At 35.0% G+C, this 21,245-nt stretch overlaps 1 protein-coding gene across 5 annotated transcripts in view; it reads right to left on the bottom strand.

Moving 5' to 3' along the window:
• The window catches only part of ADGRB3 (adhesion G protein-coupled receptor B3), a 466,036-nt gene that overhangs the window by 268,908 nt on the left and 175,883 nt on the right, over window positions 1-21,245 (bottom strand). For 4 of the 5 annotated variants that reach the window (XM_055714746.1, XM_055714747.1, XM_055714745.1 and 1 more), the window contains exons 3-4: window positions 13,315-13,425; window positions 7,967-8,128 (exon numbers count right to left, since the gene is read on the bottom strand). In XM_055714746.1, the coding sequence (XP_055570721.1) occupies window positions 7,967-8,128; window positions 13,315-13,425 (273 nt within the window). The remainder of the gene's footprint in view (window positions 1-7,966; window positions 8,129-13,314; window positions 13,426-21,245) is intronic. The other variant, XM_055714748.1, reaches the window with a different exon arrangement.

Genomic DNA, 21,245 nt, shown 5'->3' on the forward strand with positions numbered 1-21,245 from the left:
AAGTGTAGTCCACTTAGATTTTAAAAGTATATTTCATCTAAAGCATATTTAACTTTGAACCATTTTATCTAATTTTTAAACTAATCTTACTACCAAATTTTCTTTTCTTTCTTTCTTTTAAGAAGGTTGGCTTCCCTTTTCAAAAGTTAGTTATGCTATCTTTGGTGCCTGACTTGACACATTTTTAAAAGCCCTGATTTTCAGGAGAGTAGTCTTTGTGAAAATCAGGCGTATACTTTATGTATCAAAGCAACTCTAAAAATTTGAAGCAATCTAAATTAAGCTTCCTTTGGAAAATATAGAAATAAATGCAATAATTTCTTACTGTGTCACCATCATAAATTGGGGCTGTTATCTTACAGTTGTTTCACTTGTTTAAATTATGGTGGAAACATGGCATCATATGTCCTTGATTATCTTCCTCAAAAATTCCAAGTCCACATAAACAAGGGTTTTGCACTATTTCCTTACATGAACATATTAAGTGATTTAACATACACAGTAATACATGCATCGCTATCTTAAAAGAAATGTTCACTCAAACTTCAAACAGCTTCAGAGTACACAATAAATTACAAACAAAAATAAGTATTTTTATATTCAAGTATTGTGTAAAATTAATATGAAGAATCATAGAAGATGCACCTTTTTCTGCCTTATTTTTTTTTCCACTGTAGGAGAAACTAATATACAATATCCATATGAGCTTATATACCATATGCATTCCCTTTTCAGAAGGAACTAGAGTTAAATTTTCAGAAAGTTCTCTAATATAATTATAGGTAAACAGATACTGGTAAGACAATTCCATAGGTGCATTGGTAAAACAGTTCTTTATAAAAATAGTGAAAAATAATGCAATACAAACTTTAGTTATTTTTCATCTGCTTGAATAAAAGCAGTTGCACAGGATTAAATTATTAATGTAGTGATGAGACCTATAGCGATTCTAGGCATTTAAGAAAAAGCCAGAGACAGTACCTAGACGGAGCATCACACTTGGTATCACATAACTGTGTGTTTCTGCAACCCTGTCTGTTTGAAGGGTGTCTGGAGGGTGAAATAGTGTATAACATCTCAGTGTATCATTGGTAATGATTCACAACATTACAGAAGAAATAGATTTTCTGGTTTGTCCTCACTTTATTTCATTGCCGTGAAAGAACTTCTCATATATAGGTTTCCTTCACCCTGAAGGCACATATCACCTGCCCAGTTTCTACAAATAAAACTCTTTTCTTGTAGGGATCAGAATAACATTTCCTGAGGTGAAGTTCAGTTGCAAGGGTGCGGAAGGGCATTCAGCTCCCTGGCATATTATCTCAAAATCATCAGTAAGATCAAGGGGAATTCCGCATGTAGGTAAGTTCTATTGCATTTCATTAAAAATAAGAAAAATCATCATTTTAGATGTTGTGTTGAGGTAAAAAGTTTGTTAGCTACCTTCTGAGAATTGTACCTGACAGACAATTTCAAGCTTCATTCAGAGAAGATTGTAACCCACTAGATAACAGCTCAATTGATGAAAGGTTTTTAGTTGGTCATGTACAAGTGGACAAAAAGCACAATAATTATTCCATAGTCCTACATTGCTAACTTTATTAAAATTATCTTATTCTTAACATCACATCAATCTACATTATATTAGAAAAAATGATTAATGTTAAAGTGACAGGTTATAGTCTAGTTATTTTAGAAATCTTGATTAACTGTGACATTTTGCAAAACTAGGAAACCTAACTCTTCTAAAACTAGTAAATTCATGGCTATATCTGCATATAATCCCTTACATTTCATTTTTTCTCAACAGGTACTGTACTTAGACAGCTACTCTGATCCAGCAATATGATCTGAAGATTTTTTTCTCATTGGCAAAGTATTAGCTTATGAATCCAGACATATCTCTAATACTCCACGTTTTTTATCATGTGAGAAAAATTAATGAAAAATTGATTTGTCAGATCAGATTCCAAACAGTAGTCAGTAATAACAACAATATAATTTCATCTCCTGATACCACAATCATTGATTAAGATGCTCAGGTGCAACAAGAAGTACTTCAAAAAACATAAAAGATAGCAAAAAAAAAATCCAAATTAGAAAAATATTACTCTGTAAATAATAATAAATTCAAAAGATCTTGACACTATGTAGACACAGGTTTTTCAGGGTCAAGACATTTTGAATTTTTGTTTACATCTATTGTTTAATGTGGAATTTTGATTTGATGCTGTCAAAACCTTATGCTAGTTGTCTTCATTTAAAAATGACAAAAATGTGCTGAGGGGCTCTTTAAAGAAGCTGTCTTGAAACAAAAGTTTGTATATCTCTTTGGGCAAGAGTGACTGCATGTTAGGAGCAGCACAGAATAATTCTTCTGTGATACCTGAACAGAAGCCAAAACAAAATGTTTCACTTTGGGTGGACTCAAACTTACAGCAGCCCTCTATCTGTTTGTGGTTTAAAGTAAGCTCATTAAGTAAAAATTTCACATTACCTTCTTGTATGTATAGACTTGTATAGCTGAAACTAGTAGATAACTAATACAGTCAAGGATGGAAAAGGCATAACACTAAGAAAACAACCAATGTCAGCAAACAAAATATAAAGGAGAATTAATCTATTCAATGCATTACAGTGGTATCTACATTATCCAGATAAGCTTTAAAAGAACATCTTAATTTAAAAATTCTTACCTTTGAATATTTTTTGTAATATTTCATTAAGATTTTCTTTTTTTAATACCATTTTCTAAATGCAAAAAACCCTACAACATCTGATGAATTATAGCCAGATGAGCTATGCCAAATTAGACCAGATGGAGAGCTGGCCCACCAAGGAGTTACTGTTTTCTATAACACAGTTTCAGATATAAGATTCATTATTTGGGACAAAAATATTCAGAGTATTGCCAACTTATCTGTCAAAAACATTGCTAGCAGAACGAGTTTGCATTACTGCAGAGCATCTTTCCTTTCTCTCTGCCACTCTGTGAACCTAGTCATGTTGAAGTGAACACCCACAGTGTTCACCATACACAACTGCTGTGAAGTGGGAGGAGGTGTGAGGCCATGCTGGCCTTCATCCTACAAGCACATTTTTATTGGGGTTTAAATGCTTTTGATTTGTTCAGCTTTAAACTGAACAGATATTGAAAAGCTATCATGGCCATTGATGTTTCATTGTAAGTGGTACTGGCCCGGTACTCTTTAATATCTTCATCAATGACGTAGTGAGATCAAGCGCACCCTCAGAAAGTTTGCAGGTGACAGCAAGCTGAGTGCTGCAGTTGACACACCTGAGGAATGGGATGCCATCCAGAGGGACCTCGACAAGCTCAAGAAGTGGGCCTGTGTGAACCTCGTGAGGTTTAACAAGGCCAAGTGCAAGGTCCTGCACATGGATCAGGGCAGTCCCCAGTATCAATACAGACTGGGGGATGAAGGGATTGAGAGCAGCCCCGTGGAGAAGGACTTGGGGGTACTGGTGAATGAAAATCTGGACATGAGCTGGCAATGTGTGCTCACAGCCCAGAGAGACAACCATATCCTGGGCTGCATCAACAGAAGCGTGACCAGCAGTTTGAGGGAGGTGATTCTGCCCTTTGCTCTACCAGCAGTTTGAGGGAGGTGATTCTGCCCTTTTCTCTGCTCTTGTAAGACTCCATCTGGAGTACTCCATCCAGCTCTGAAGTCCTCAGCACAGAAAAGACATGAACCTGTTGAAGTGGGTCTAGAGGAGGACCACAAAAATGGTCAGAGGGATGGAACACCCATCCTATGAAAGAAGGCTGAGGCAGCTGGGGTTGTTCAGCCTGGAAAAGAGAAGGCTCTGGGGACACCTTATTGTAGCCTTTCAGTACTTAAAGAGGGCTTAAAAGAAAGACGGGGACATACTTTTTAGCAGAGCCTGTTGTGACAGGACAAGGAGTAATGGTTTTAAACTAAGAGAGGGCAGATTCAGACTAGTTATAAGAAAGAAATTTTTTACAATGAGGATAGTGAAACACTGGAAAAGGTTGCACATAGAGGTGGTAGATGCCCCATCTCTGGAAGCATTCAAGGTCAGATTGGACGGGGCTCTGAGCAACCTAATCTAGTAAAGATGTCCCGGCTTACTGCAGGGGAGGTGGGTCCCTTCCAACTCAAAATATTCCATGGTTATACGATTGCATGATATCATAGTTTAATATGGGTGAATAACTACATCTAAGCAGATGCTGCATTAAAGAAATTTTTAAAATTAAATTTGAATATATGTATGCACAAATTTAAACTCACTTAAGTGCTATAGTTTCCTTTAATGTAGTTTAAATTGTCCAGTCAAAAATCTTTCTTAAATTCGTAATATGTAAATGCAGCAAATCTTCTGACAGCTGCCCTCTAACCTTCAAGTTTAAGCCATACAGCTACTCCTGCCATGTCTCTTTCTAATTACAGACCTAAGTTTTCCTTACAGTTATTTTTTTTCCTTTCAAGTGAAAGCCTGAACTTTCAGAGGATAGATGACTAACAATAAACCTACAGGAATTAAAAAAGATAGGGCTAATTTTTTGTAACATTTTTGTTAGTGTGCGGTGCAGGCAGAGAATGTATCAAGATGTGCAACAATTCAGCAATATAGCCAAACTTCATTGATATGAGCTCTGAGAAAATAAAAGGAGATAAGCAGTCTTAGCATATCACACAGGCGAAGATATAGTTTTTAAGTATACAAATGGTTGACATCGTTTAGGGTATTCTTCCTCCTGCCATATCTTGTTTTATCCATAAGCCTGAAAATGCAGAGCTTGAGCTAAATTTTTGAAGAAGTTGTTGAAGGCAAGGGAGAAGGACAAATAGAAAATAACGATGAACTTCTAGTTGTTAGAAGTCATCCACTAAGCTGAAACGAATCAGTGGCACTGCAGTCCTGAATCCTGAGATAGCCTACTATGCTAGACTTTTCTATAAGACTCTCGATTCCAAGGCAGACTGAATTTACGTAATGGGCTCCCATCCTTGAAAGAGTACTTGTCTGGAACAAATATATATAAACAAACAATTATGTAAAAAATGGTTCCTACATGATTTACTTGAATTATTAGGTGTACTACTTTGAAATGTAAGGTTTTATTTCAATACTAATACATATATATAATGAAGAAGCTGGTGAGTCCCATTCTCAATATTTTCCAGGACAGTGAGATCACAAAGAGATGTATTCCCTAACTTCCCAGTGAGTATCTTGAACACTAAAGGGAGTATATGAAGGCAAGTTGATGAAAATAACTCTGGAAGCCTTGCATTAGTATTTGCAAGTTTAACAGATTCCTTTGAAGCCTGTGGATAGATGCTTGAGGTATAGTCCAGTAGGCCGTTCTGCATACTTTTTTTATTTTAAAGGGGCAACCTTTTGATTAGGAAATACTATTTCAGCTCTCCGAATGCTCCCTGCTCCCTTTTACTAATCATGCAAACATGTAATGAATATGCCCAGTAGATTTTTTATTTGTAGGTTACAAGGAGAGACCAGTGTTACATGTTTGTATGTTTGTTGCTTCTAGTTTATACTCTATGGTGTAAAATCTTGCTGTATTATCAGAGTCCAGAAGCTGCATGGAATGAGTGGTACAGGTCTGGGTACACAGGCCAGATCCCAGCTACATATGCAAACATTTAGATTGTTTTGTCAACTGTGTGGTTTAATTATGCTGGTATACAAACTATGTATTTTCTTATGCATGGACCAGGGATAATCCTGAACTATGCAGCTCTCTGATATGGGATATAGAATATAATGAAGAGAGAGGATACTTAGGCTAATAGTTAAAGGGTTTTTTGAAAAATTAATGGAGCTGTGGCTAAGAAAAGCACATTTCTAAACTGTTAATCCTTGCATACGGCCATACAGTAGTGGCCTTGTAGCCAGACAGAGACCAACATAAATTAATAAGTTTATTGTAATTATGTGCAACAACAGGCAAGATTAAGTCCAGAAGACTAATTATTTAGGAAAGGTAATTCAAGATACATGAAGATTATCAGAATCAGCTGTGCTGATCTGCAAAGGAAAATACCTTGGCAGTATCACTGTTAGCCAGTGAGAACATTGCTCATACTGGGTAGTTGGAATAAAAAAAGCTGTACCCTGAAGCGGGAGCTCATGTGTTAGAAAAGAGCTCCTTTGTGACCTGAGAAATATGGAGCAATCTTTTTGTGTGAGCATTGTTTAGAAGTTTGCTAGACAATGTGATTTTTAAGAATTAACTTTTTTCAAGTTTACTTTGACAGAAAATTAATTACCTTGACTTCTGCATTACATAGATTTTTTGGGGGGGTTTATATGAAAATTTTCTTTCTGTACTGGAGAGAATGAAGATAAATTTATGTAAAATCAGATTATTTAAATGCCTTTCCTTTACTTAGGCAATACTAAATGAGCAAGAAAGCAGGTAGAACTGCATTTTATTGTGAGTGCTGGACTGCGTGTTTTTGTGTTCATATCTCATGCAGTTCCAAACAAATCTTTAAATCTATCTTTGATTGTTTGGAATGTTTGTTCTTTTCTTTTATAGTTTGCTTTTTTCACTTATTTTTGTACTTTCAAGTTAAGAGTTCTTTTGCAATATATCCCACCTCTAGCAGGCTCTAAGCTAGCCTTTTTAGAAATAGTTGCCGTTTTTGTGCATAAACACTTCAAATTATCAAATCCAGCCTTGTCTGGGGGTTTCTACCCTAAAATATTAGAATATCCCATGTGAACTGCTTACTTAAAGCACAGCTGTGAAGCATTAAGTGCTGAGAGCAGTTCTTGTTACTGTGACTGTTTATCTAGATACAGTCTTTTAAGTTGCTTTTGATTACAGAGGTTCTCTAAATGCTTATAATGGTGAGACACAAACTCAAATGGGATCACATATGCACTTCCCATTGGATATTTTCAATACACAGTAACAATGTGAGAGTTTGATTCTATATGCTACTACTCATTGAGATAAAGTCCAAGGGATTCTCTGTGCATGACAGTTTAGTTTACTTCAGAAATGGAGTGCACTTCCCCAGAAGCTGAAGATGGCTCTCCACCCTCTTGAGATCAAACGTTACAAAGACCTGAGGAATTTATGCATCTGAAGGCAGGCATACAATTTTTTTGTGTGTTTCAGCCACAGCAGAGAAAAGTGAATATAGTCATAGGCCATATGCCTTCCCTTTTGTTTTCCATCCCAGATTAATCATGTCCACAGGTAGAGTCTAAATAAACGAGATATGCCCTTTCAGCAACTAACCTGAACATGTCTGTCTCTCGTCCTTAGCGTATAACTACTGCTGAACTCCAACTATGTCCAGATCTCTGAGACAAAAGGAGTAGGAAAACTGAGATGCAAGATACCGATGACCTTTACCTTGTGTCAGATGTAAGAGAGTTACTTTTTGTCTGATCTTTTTTCCTTTGATGGGTAGCTGTTGCCCTTTCTTGCCAGAACATTGTAAAGAAAAGTCCATTAAGACATTACTGATCAGAGAACATTATTCTTCTGGCCCATCGCCTAGAAGACAGTACTCTAAATGGCAAAACAATTTGATGGCAGCGTCTAATAGTATGTTAACTTAACCCACCCTGTTAATCAGTCTCTGCTTCTTAATGTATTGGTGATCTGGATTTCTTCCCTAGTTTGTATTTGGTGCTCACGATATACCTTCTCTTTTCTGAGTGAAAATCAGAGAATATAGACTTTTTTAAAAAATCTGAACCTGTTAGAAAAAAGGCACTCTTGTTCCATATCTTGACTGTCCTGAAAGTAAAAATAACAATCCACATGACAAATTTTTTTCACAGCTGAATAGAATTACAGTTCTCTGCTCTACTTGAAAGGTCCTTATGAAATTAATGGTAATAATAATAATAATAATTATAATAATATAATTTCAAATTCTTATCATTATACAGTTCAAAAACAATTTTATTTATCGGCTGCTAACACTACCTGGACAGAGGGCAGTGTTATTGCAAACCCTTGATTCTCTTAAAGGGCCGCTGCAGTGTGTCCCGTAAGGTGATACACAAGTTCTGGTTCGCACCTGCGACCCTTGACCACAAGTAACTGAACACGTACTCCACTGGGCCCACTCTTCAACACCAGATTCACCTGTATTCAAGACAACAAACAAACACGAATATAGACATAAGTATTAATGAGACTTTTTTTTTGGTGCTGAAGCTCATCATTGTCTGCTCTTACAAATCAAAGAAAAAAGTGCCACAAAAAAATAAAGATTTGAAAGTTCATGGAGTAAAGCAGCTGTGAAAATGTGCAATGAATAGAAAAGAAAGACACCTACAATGCTGCAGTCACATAATTCCTGTCATAGGGAAACACTCTGATTGCTTAGCGTCATTTACAACCTTATGAGAACTACTGCCCTTCACCAGTTTGGAAACACCACTGCCCTCAGGATGCTAAAAGAACATAGACAACTCTTTTTATATAATACCAAAGGATACATCTTTGATATTTATACTTATCACTCTAGAGTGAAAGCTAAGTAATAGTTTAAGGAACTCTACCAGTAAGGGAATTCTGATTAAAAAAAGAAAAACACCCAAACCAGCCCTCCAGTTTCTTATCTTTTCTTCAGCAGAGGAGAGCCATCTAGCATTTGAGAGAAGTTCCCTGGCAAAGACAATCACTTTGTTTACCAAATTTTAAACTGAACAGTGGGATGAGAACTTTGGTTCAATCATTTACTGCACAGATCTGCTCCTTTCTTTTGACCTACAGGTGTGCTAAACCCTTGGATGTGCTAGACCTCATTACTACATATAGTACATACCACTAGTTTCAAAATTATCAGATGTGATTTATTAATACTGTACATTTGAATAGTATATTTTCTTTTAATTGTTGAGAGATAGCATATTATAGTTTGTTTGTTTTGGGTTTTTTTGAAAGCAAATAATGCATAAAGTCTTCTTGCATGTGTGCTCAGGAAAGAATGCTTAAATTTAGTTTCCATGAACAGCCATACGCACAGTTCTGGAATTCCCTTACCAAAGGCGTTCATATTCAGAAAGATGAATCCCTCGAGTATTCATAGAACACAAATGCAAAAATAATGTGAATATACCTTACTTAACAATTTGAGTAAATAATTGTGGATTCATGTTTATATTTTTCCATTAAAAATCAGGATAAAATGGCATGCTGATGCCTGTATCATACCCTTGATTTTTAAACCTAAGTCATTTTGAAAGAAATGGGATTTTCTGCTTTAAAATCAGTGTCATGATACAACCTTTAGTCTTGAATAGCTTGCTTAAAATTTCAGTTCTTAATACACCTCTAGTCTTCCAAAAGTTTTCATATTGGTCACAATCAAGGGAGAGTCTGCAAACCAGGAAGACTCTGGTGCCATCTTCCAAGAATGAAGTAAATGATATACTATTTCTTGAATCTGTGCTTTTGTACTAAGCATTTGTACAAGCTCTTTTTGTTTTGTTTCCAGAGGCCAAGCATGAAACCTTTGCAAAATGTTTCTCTGCTACTCTCTGCTAGTCCTCTAAGAAGCAATTTAAGGCTATTCGATGCTTTAAAAAAAAAACAACAGTGCTTCTTATTTTCTTATTCAGTAACAAGGCAGAATGCTTTATAATTAGCACACAATCCCCTCTGCTTTTCATAAAATTATATACATTTCTAACGATTTCTATGGACAAGGACAAAATGATGAAGTTTTTGCATACAAAAATTCACAAAAAGTGATTTTTGTAACAATTTTCTGTATTTATTAGGTGAAAAAATGTGACATTCAGACACTGATTTTTTTAAATCATTTTTCTGATATGAATTTAGTATTTTGATTAGGTTGTTACATGGCTTGGGTTCGGGTTAGATGATGTAATAAGGCAAATATAGCTAATGTGTAGGTAGACATTAACAATTGTACAGTATGTACTATAAGCCTTATGTACATAGTAAAAAATATTTGTATTGCTATGGGTTTCTAGGCTAATATTTTTTGTCTTTTCTTACATGTTTAAAGTTTGACTTTGCCTGTGTTAAAATGGTTTAGATGAAAGGTCAAACAGCATAAAAAGTCATAGCTATGTTTCTCAGGATGTTTCTCATTATGTAAAACAGTCATATATACTCACTGTAAATTATCCAGTATCCAACATAGGCATGGTGACAGTACATAGCTAATAAACTACAGAAATAAAGTCCTGAGAATTTTAAAAATTGTGGATATCTTAAAGTTATAAAAAGTTGCTCTTAACCCTTGGATTATGATGAAAAACAGTAGTGACGTGACACTAAGTTGTGTGATTGTATTCAGTGAATTTTGAAATTAATATTAATTATTACAAGTTCAGAGCATACATGTACTGTCCATTCACAAAAAGCAGAATCTAGCAATATACCTCAACATATGTAAAGAATAGAAGGCATAAACATTCGCTGGGACAAGATCATCTACACTAACATGATGTATGGTAAAAAGAGTGAAATCAGAGAAAATAAAGAACAAATTTATCTCACCAGATTCTTTGCTTCCTTTTGCACAATGTATTACGATTTCTTGGTAAATTTTTTTTCAGAGTATTTTGTACTGCTTTCAGTATGATTACTTATTTTAAAATATTTTACAGGACGGAAACATCTTCACAGACATCATAATTAAAAATCTTTAATTTAAGCAAATAAAGATTTCTTTCTTTTCTCAAACAAACCTAGATCGTCTACAAAACCTGCAAATACATCTTCCATTGTTTTCTTTATTTCTTTTTCAGCTTTTTTCTTTTCTGAAATGAAAATTTCAAAAGAGCTACTTTTCATTTTCCTTCTAATTTTCCATTACTTTAGAACTCTTAATTTTTTGTATCTATTGTATTAAACCTACATTCTCAAATTAACCACTGGCAAGCTACCAAACCCTTATTTTCCCCTGCTGCTCAACATGTAAGAGGAAACACAACTTACTGTATGGAAGGCCTCATTGATCTGTGTAACACTTACCTTTATTATACTCTCTAAATCCCATAACACCTAAGGGAAGGATCAGTCCAAACACATAAAATGACAAATATAGGAAAATAAATTATTCACACAATATTTTTTAAATAAAATGTTTTACTACCTCATATCACTCATAAACAAACAGGAAAATGCATATTTGAATACCACATTTTAAAACTCTTCCATACCCAGCAAAATTTGGTGGATTAAGTCCACTACTTTAACAGTATTAAATGTTTTTCATAAATCTTTTCCAGGACAATTCTCTATTCCTATCTCTCTGCCTTTTTAAAGCATACAAATATATCATTGCACTTTTGCATCTGTTTTATTATTACACAAAATAAAACACTAAACAAGCTTAAAATATAGGAAACCTCAAACTCGGTATCCATTTACTTTAAAGGTCATTAGACTTCTTAGTACATGGGTAAATTCATGAGATAGATATGTTAGAAAATCCTTATGAATCAGTTTAAGAAGATATCACATTGATTATATTGCAAGAGAATGAATGCATTAGTGGTGAAGAAAATATGTAATGATCACTACAAAGGAAAACGAAAATAAAGAATAGATGAAAATTAGTAAGTATGTCCAAAAAGAGTGCAGTATTATCTAAAATGCGTTAATCTACATTATGTAAAATATAGATGTCCTCAAAGTTTGGCATGTAAATTTATATGCTCTGCTGATACATCTCACATGCTTTCAGAACAGGACCTTGAAAACCAAGCCTGTATAATTTTGAACGTTCATCTCCCACTCCACACATACAACCTATCAAAACGTGATGGTATAAGTACTGCATTTATAATGCAGTTCTCTAATACCCATAATAGATGCACTGCAATGCATGACTAGAAATTAGGAAATACAAGTTTTACCTGATAATATGATAGTTTTGGAGATTTATGTAAGGAAATAAGAGATCATCTTACTTATTTTTTGGAGTAATTGTATGAATTCAAGAAGCAGCATAAAAGCAAGGATGTTATTCTATGTAGTAAGCAACTAACATTCTAAGTCTGTGCTAGGTATGTAAGTAGTAAGCTTTACTTGCCTAAACAAAAACTGCATGGAGACCAAGAGGGTTCTAGGCTCCCTTCTTCCACTACATATACTTACAGTAGTACAAACTGAGAGTTAGCCATAAAAGTAGCCCTATAGATTAATAGGAGGGAAACAGACTTTTCCAGTTCTAAATTCTTTGTCAAACAGTTCTGCACTGATTTGCTATATGTGTATTTAGATTACTTAATATATTGATTTCTTCAAATATGTTAAGTAAAGCACCCTACTACTAAGGAAGTCAACATGCAACATTAACTAGAAGCAATTATAGCTCTTTTACTAAAGTGAATATAAACTGGAAGCATTATGTATGACTGATGCAGGCATATTTTCTAGGTTAGTAACTATGAAATACAGAGTAAGTCATTTCAAATCCATACAATAATTATCGGGCACAAGATTCTCAATGCAGTAACTTACTGGAATGGAGTGTGTAGGGAACTGTTAAAGAATTAGATTTTACCAACAGCTACACAGGTCACTACTGATGTTAAAATGGGCAGTAGTTTTGGTGTGTGAGAGCTTTATTCAACTCACCGCTGAAATTTTATCATTGGCCTCAAAGGCAGTTCTGGTAACTGTTGGTAAACAGGCTTTTTTTTCTTTTTTAATTACTTCAGCTCTAGGTTTGTAATATCATTTTGGTATCTATCTAAACAAGATGAAGTTGCTCAAACAAAATTAGAAAATATGTTTTAGATGAAAAAGTCTTAGATAATTTGCACATCCAATTAAAAACTACTTACGGCCAATTTCATTTAGCAATTATGAATCCGGAAACCAGAGAATAGAGCGTTGTGCTAGGCCAAAGATAGTAAATGCTGAATGTATGCACATTAAAGTCACCCTAGTAATTAATTAATTTGATAAATGCCTAAAGCTGGGATTAGACCTCAGTCTATTTATAAAGAAATTCTGAAGCATGTTCTTAACAGCTTTGAAAAAAGTGAATATGTCACAGTAAGCTGTCCTGTGTCTTGTACATGTGAGACTGCTTTTACTACTAAAGAAATTCATGCTTACACTGACTGATTCAGTATCCACATTCACAATGCATGTTTTTGTATGATCTACCCAATTCTCAGCTACTTTATTTATGGACTTTAACTGGTGAAAAAAAAAAATGATTCAAAAAAAGTATCAGCTTAGAAAACTGACAAATATACAGCAAAAGATTATGGAAACATGCAGTGGTTTTGCTAAAATTAACAACAATAAATAGAAAAATGTAACTGATGTATTACCAGTTTGTGCCATAAATTTAGCAGCATCAGCTTGTTCCTGAGGGACCCTTTTCTCATGAACAGATCGAGGTCGCTGACTTTTAATTGTATGATCTCCCATCATTCCAAATTCTAAAGACAGAATAAAGGTTTATGAAAGCTTGTGTGTAGACATTTCTCAAAAGTCACATACTGTCTCATGCAATATGCTCCTAAACATACCTGGAAGTTGCTGATAAGAGTCAGGCAAGTGATCACGGCAGTTAACATCAATTTACCTTTGCTACACTCAGCTTTTAATAAATACTTAAATTTGTGTCTGCAGATTTTCAAACATGATTTTATTGCATGAACCAACATTCAATGTAGTGACACATATTGTAAATCAGCTGTACGACACAGGACAAACCAATTATTCAAATGCAGACTTTTCATTCTTATATTTTTAATCAGTGCAAACCACACCAGAAAATGACTGGGACAGTGTTAGACAATGCTGTTCTATGGCACAGCCTGCTGCTCCTCCAGAGGACTTCTATTTCTGCACTCATCTTTCAGGCTGATGAAGCCTTAACAGAGATAACAAAACATCTTTGGGAGTGGTGGAAATGCAAAATAATAATAATAATTTAGCCAACAAACTGCTTATTTTTAGACTGAATCCAACAGAACAAATGTTTGTGAACTGTTTCCTTTATAACTAACAGCTTTCAGAAAGACTATAGGTTATATCTTGCCCTCAATATTTAAAAAGAAGTCCCCATTGATTTCAGTAGGGAAATCTACATAAAAATCAATGACAAAGGCTCGGAGTGTGGGAGACAAGAGTGCTTCATTTTTTATCCTGTCACTGCTGTCATGTTCCCTCTCTGGTCCTGCACAAACCTCCTAGCCTTCTACTTCAGAATCCATTTTTTCTTTCTGTGATGAACTGTGAAGGGTCCTTTGCACTTAGAGGGGGACTGCTGCATCTTCAGCACAGCTCCCTCTGGCCCTCCCAGGCACACACAGCTGTCTGTAGCTGGGTGCTCTGGGAACCGTGGGTTAACATTGAAACTACTTCAACTACAACCTCATAAAGTTTACGATGGGGCAGAAGGTGTCAGAAGCACTAGGAATATAAACATTAAAAAATACCTTTCTGCTGGAAGGTTACCTTGCAAATGCAAAATTCAAAATCCTCCCCAATTTGTAAAGTCATGAAGATAATAAAACTTACCTTCCTGCCTCAAAAGATGCAAAACGTTATATAAGATGTAAATGCTACTAATAAATATTATTTGCAAACACATTGTTACGATAAATCATCAAAGTAAACATGTTTAAATTTCTATTTATAAAAATAATAAAGGCTCAATTTATTTTTAAAGGGGTCAATCAGCAGAAAGAGCATTTTTTTTCCTTTCTAGTAAATTATTAATATATTTCTCCAAATTACTGGGGGTTTTTGGTAAATATTCATTAATGGCACCACTTAAAATATAAATTTAATTATTCATTTGAGAACAGCAATGCAGTTTGCATTCCAAAGAGAATATTTTAAACTCTAATTAATAAAATGTATTTTGAGAATTCATTTAACATTTTTAATACATCCCAGAAATACATGTAAAAGATAATTAAATTATATATACACATATATATTATATATACATATATGTATGTGTGTTACAAAATTTTATGAATGGATTTTTGCAAAATACATGTCTTCTGCAGCTTCTCTGATTTAAGACAGGTTTTTATTCTGTGGGAAATCTCTTATTATAATTAAAATTTTACAATCAATATTCTAATGCAAATTATGATTAGGATGATACTTTTACAATTTTTACAAGATGCAGTACAGATGACCATTTAAACTGTAATTAACAATGCAGTGAAGGACATGAGACTTCGCAGAGCCTTCCCCCAGAAGAGGCTGTGAAAGCAAGGCATGTTTGCTCTGAGTTTGCTGCCTGTGTGCTGCCTGCTTGTCAGGCACTTTAGAGGATGAGGCACCATTCTTGCAGAAGGCTTAGTTCTATTTCTTTAGTTAAAACAGAGTGCAATAATGAGAGACCTTTGCTAGAGGAAGACTTCCCAGATGCATGTGGGGAGGTGGTGAATGTTCTGGTCCCAGTCCTGCAGCATCCTGTTCCGGGCGCAGGCACACACAGTGTGCTGCAGGACAGAGACCTCTGGTGAAGAGGCTGAGTGAAGCCTGGGAGATCAGCTTTCAGGGTTGTGGTTAAATACCCAGCGTAGCTCCATTCACAACGATGGAGTTACTCACAAATATCACCAAGCAAAATAAAATACAAGTCGTTGATGCAGGATCTAATCATGCCTCGACTTTTTCATTTTTCCACTTCGCAACAAATTTTTTTAATTTATGCATTCAATTCACTTTAACTGTTGCTGATGGTCTTTGAGATGCACTTTTCAACTAATCTCCCTTTGATATATTAAGCATTTATATAGTAAATATATAAATATATATAGAAGATCAGTGTTTCATAACAAAGAGTAAATTATTTCTTTGTTTCGTCAAAAACCAGAACCAGACTTATGCAGTGCTCTCATTTTCATACTCAGGTGAAGTATTTAACCAAAAGCCGCATGAGAACAAAAGCCGTGAGAGGAAGTGCAGTGTACCGGCATCGGTGAGGACTTCAGGGCCTCATTAAAATTCAGGCCTCATAAGAAAAGAAAAATAAGGATCAAGTCCATTTTCATAATGGGAGCAGAAGTGTCCCGTTTTCGGCGCATAAGTACAAACAGTGCTCTCAAAATTGTTTAATCTAAAAAGCTCAACAGTAATGCATTTCTTATGAAGCATTTTATAATAAAATATCTTAAGTGATTGCCATAGTTTACAATCAATACTAAATAGAAAAAAACCCTTTCCTCCATTTTCAGATCCCAGATAAATAACAAATGTAGGAGATGAACCAGTTATGCATTCTTTTTCCCTCAGCGCTTCACAGAGTAGATTTAAATGCTTTCTAGGCTGGGAGAACATTTTAGACCATGTCAGCCTAGAGTATGTCTAAAATGGCAAAGTAGTTTCAAGGACTCTCTGTGTGAGAAAGGTGTTAAGAACCACCTTACTCTAGACAGTATCTGGCATAAAGGCGCCCTGCAAGGTCAATTCAGCAAGATCCAAGACCTGATGTCTGGGATATATTGGATGCTTGAATTAAGATTCTGAGTAAAGGAATTTTTCTCATTCTCACTCTTCTTACCTAGTTCTTGCTGCTGAAAATAAGGGGTTTTTTTAACCCACAACAAGATATTTTTGCAGACATCAGTTTCTGAATGTTTTGTGGTTTTTTTTTATGATGCCTGTCCTGATTTTCCCTTGGGTGAAACAGAGCAGTCTTTCTTTGCTTTTACCTCAAATATTGATAGTAATCAGATTGTTTCATTAAATGAAGAGGCACAATGAATCTTTTCTGCAGCAGACAGGTACATGGCCTGATCCAGAAATCACCAATGTGACTCTAAGTTAGGCCTGAAAACATGAAAGGTATTTAATGCTTTTCTTTACATTGTTAATGTTATAATCTACCTGCATAAGAATAAAACTTAGAGAAATACCTCAAAATGTAAATAAAAAATAACATTATGGGGAACCTTGAATGGATCATTTTAACAAGACCATGCCTTATAACAAACCATAACATATTCCAAACATTTGTGGTAGATAATCTGATGTTTCGTTATCTGATAAAAGAATTTATGCTGCTATCAGTGGTCCTTTGGTGCCTATGGAATTACAATAGTTTCCTGCAGCACAATGCATGTTCTTTCTCTCCTCAGCTGCATACAATAGATCGATACTTGAAAGTAGCTTAGCAATGAATGTATCTTAACATGGAAGTGACTTATTTCATTTTACATATAACTCTGAAGCATGTAATATAGTTCCATGCATTCTAGGAGTAAAAAAAAAAAATTTCTGAAATTCCAAAGTTGAGTATTATTTACAACAACTCTTATCTGTAGTCCCATTGGCTTTACCTTTATTTTTATGTTACATTTTGGGATTTTTTTTTCCTATTGAGTAACCTTTTTAGTTTTTAAGGAGAAGCTAAAATCTTGAGGCCAATGTAGGTGTACATTTTTAGGAGACAAGAGAGGTGCCATGTGCTCTCTGTAGGAACAAAGAAGAAAAAACATCTGTTAAAACAGTATAAAAATGCAAAGTAGGAAGACTGAGCAATACAAAAGAAAAATACTGGCATTGTAAGGTTCTGCTCACCAATGGCTAAAGTGGATAATAACTGAATTTAAGGTACACATCAAACACGTTTTATGCCTACACTGTTTAATAATATTCCTAAGCCTGTTACATATATGTCCTTGTCATCAGCTGACATTAACCATGTTGGGTTGGCTCTTCTGGTTATTTTTATGTCACATTTCTTGGGAACTTCACAGCGTAAGTGTATTGATCTTGTTATAGGTGTACCATCTACTATGATTTGTGCTATTAATGGTACAGAATGGACTGGCAATAATAAAAAAAAAGCCTTCTTCAGCATAGCAGTTGGTGACAACAGTGTAAATGAACTGTTAAAAAAAATGAAGTGATTGAACCTTTTAGGGTTACCCTTTTAGGACATGTAAAATGTAAAGCAACCTCTGAGTTGCTGGGTGTCCTCAGCTTGTACTGAACCACACGGAAAGTGAGATGGTGAGCAGCTCCCTGAAGGCTGATCAGAACCTTAAAAGCAAGAAGAGGCAATAGATTCCCTGAAGTTTTTGTCCTTTTCTTCTTTCACCCACAGCACTCTGGCGTTGTACTTCATACTATTCCACACACTCCTGAACCATAAATAGTTCAAATGAGTGTTTTCAATTACTCTTGACTATGGAATGAATATTAAAGAGTTTGCATTAATGCACATTCTGGCTGCAAAGCATCTCAAATGCAGTAGCGTGGCATCCTCTCTATGCCAACAGACATGTTTTTCCCAGAAATTATTCAAAATGCTGATGTAAGTCCCAGGTGAAAGGGAAGGAGGGGGTGCAGAGGGGGAAAGGAAGAAAGAGGGCTAGAGAAATATATAACGAACCAGTTTGTTTAATTTTTGGACTGAGCTATTAAATGATTTCAATAGATCTGATTAATTGCAGACTTCCCGGAGCCTGAAAATGTTTCCTGCACATTTAATTTCTTCATAACCTATTCTACAGTTTCTCCCACAAAGATACTAGTGCAATATGCAGTAACAGCAGTACTTGGGGTTTCTCCTCAGCCTTGCAGCGGTCAGTACAGTTTCTTCTGGTCACTAGATGGCAGGATGTGTGTTGACTTAGAAGCACAATTTTGCATTGGATTGAGAAGCAGAGACTTTCTTTTTCACTATAAAATTATCTTTCCTATATAAAAGAAATATTCAAAGAACTGAGGGGGTTTTGTTTTCTTTTTGGTGTTTTTTTCTGTTGTTTTTTTTTAGTTCTTTTGTAGGGCTGGAGATTAAAAAAAAAAACAAACAAACAAAAAACACCCCCGAAACACTCAAAGCAAAGAAAACATGAGCTGCAGTGGTTTTTCCCTTAGAGTAAACCCTGTGACAAAAGAGAAGAAGATGCCAGGAGCAGCCCCTTCTCTGTCTCCAGCCCTGCTTCACTGTAGCAGGGCACCCAGGCCCCACAAGGAAGCACTTGTTCTCAAATGCTGCGCTGTCAGGACACAGAGCTTCAGGGCATCAGTGAATATCATCACTCTGCAGTACAGATTTAGGCTATGGCTTTCTATGGGAACCTCTTAAAATGTATTTCCTCACCAGGCAGGCAAGTTGCCAAAATGGTAACATAGCTATTAGCCGAATTAGATTTCCATGGGAACCTCTTCTTAGCAAATGTCAAAAACGTTCTTGGAACAGTCTTTGCCTACTTCCTTACATAGATCATGGTCCCATAAAAAGTCCTCTTTTGGCTCTCCAAAACAGTATAGAAGAGCTTTGACCAGTTTCAAACTGAATGGAATAATTTCTTTCATTAGAGTGAATTAAGATCTGAACCGAGCTGTATTCATGAATACAGTGAGAAAGATATCCTATTACTCATGAAAACATGGACAGGATTTTAATAGCAGTGGAAATATCAAAGGCAACAGTGGTTGTTGTTGTTTTTTTAATTATAATGCACTTTTGCATTTTATCAAGAAAATGATAGGTTAACATTTATAGGAAATTAGATAAAAGATTTTTTTCTCTTGCACACAGAGATACCCTAATACAAATACGTATGCACTCTTCCAAAAAATTAGGAAAAATAATTCTGTATTCTAAACAGTCAACATATTGTACATGGGTAATTGGTTTGTGTTTGACTCTAGGGACACCCATTTGCTCCTAGGAAATAATGTCAGATTAATATTATTCCTTTTATTTTTAATAACATAAGAAATAAAATATTACTGAATTAAAATATAAATTATAGCACAAATCCTGGTGAGTTAGACTTTCTTATGGCAATGCAGTCTGCTGTCTCTCTGTGCATCTCTGCAGCGACTCCCTTAGCCAGCCATTCTCTTCAGTGGGATCTGAACCTGTTTATTCATGGTTACATATTTGGTCAGTGAAGAACATCATAAAGCCTTCATGTTTATTCACTTGTGCAGAGAATGTTGAAACTGTGCAAGCTTTATTACTTGCCTTCCTGGGCTCAGTTTCTCATCATCTTACACCTAAGCAGGAGAAAGTGAGCATGTGAATCTAGTACAGTGACTCATACCTGTTCAAAATGAATGTAAAGTGTCACCACAATAGGTAGTGTGTTTTCACATGTACTTTGCAGAATTGTAACTAAGCAAAGAGGAAAAGGAGGGGTGAATGAAAGCCTAAACTGCAGCTTTACCCATTTATATCTCTACTAAGTCTGACATATTTTTTAATTGTCACAGCCAGCATGCAGAAGATACTCTGTAGTTCGCATTTTCCCTCTTCAAATATTTCCCTAGTAATCCATCCCAAAATGTTTGTATTAAAATAAAAATAATAAAAGTAATAAAGAAAATTTACATTGAGTTTAACATTAAAATCCTCTAAATTCAGCAGTACATTATTCTTACAATGTTCCCCATTGTTCTGTCAAGACATTCATGGATGCAATAACACATTAAAGAATGAAAACACAGGGGATTACCTTTATTTATTTTTGCTTTTTTAAATGAAAGACCCATAATGCATTCTCTTGTAGTATTCTCATCATTGCAATATTTCTACTATAATAACTTATTCATGTGTAACCCTTAAAAATTTAAATCTTAGTTTTATAATAATACTTTGATGTCTCCTTTTTTTGCATTTCATACAATTTTACTTCTGCATTAAATTTTCTGCTTTGTCGTATATTTAATTAATTGAATTATTGATAGTTAGCCAATGCAGTAGTTATTTCAGAATAGTAGCATTTTTATATAAACAATCTCTTTTTACTGAACACTGCAGCAACTACCTACATATTACACAAAGGCTAGTATGTGCCTCTTTATTGCTCTATACATTTAGAACTCAAGAGAAGATGACTGTAATTTTCCAAGCTATTCTTGAATTCAATAACTTCATTCTTTCTTTTCTGTTCTAGAAACAGCAAAAAGTAAGGGTAATTGTAGAAAGCAAGATTCACAAGGACATCTAGGCTATTTCCTTGCCCTGCAACTATTTACTGCAGACATCCCTGCAGATGGTTGCCTAATCTTCTCTAAATGATAGCAGCATTCATTAAAATTTGAAATCTATTATCTATGAAAGATTCTGAAGCTGTATGAAGAGAAGGAGCAAGAATCAATGTTTTAAATAATAGGTACTGCAAACTCTACTCACTAAGCATAGTTTAACTGAATGTGGGATTTATTTTTTTTAGAATGGTAAAGCTAAATGACATTCCATGCCTTTTTAAGAGCATTTTCTTGTCCTTGTTTTATGTCTCCTAAATTGTTTTTACAAAATAAAAAAGAA

This window comes from Falco cherrug, chromosome 6, assembly GCF_023634085.1.
Source record: "Falco cherrug isolate bFalChe1 chromosome 6, bFalChe1.pri, whole genome shotgun sequence".
Taxonomy (NCBI): Eukaryota; Metazoa; Chordata; class Aves; order Falconiformes; family Falconidae; genus Falco; species Falco cherrug.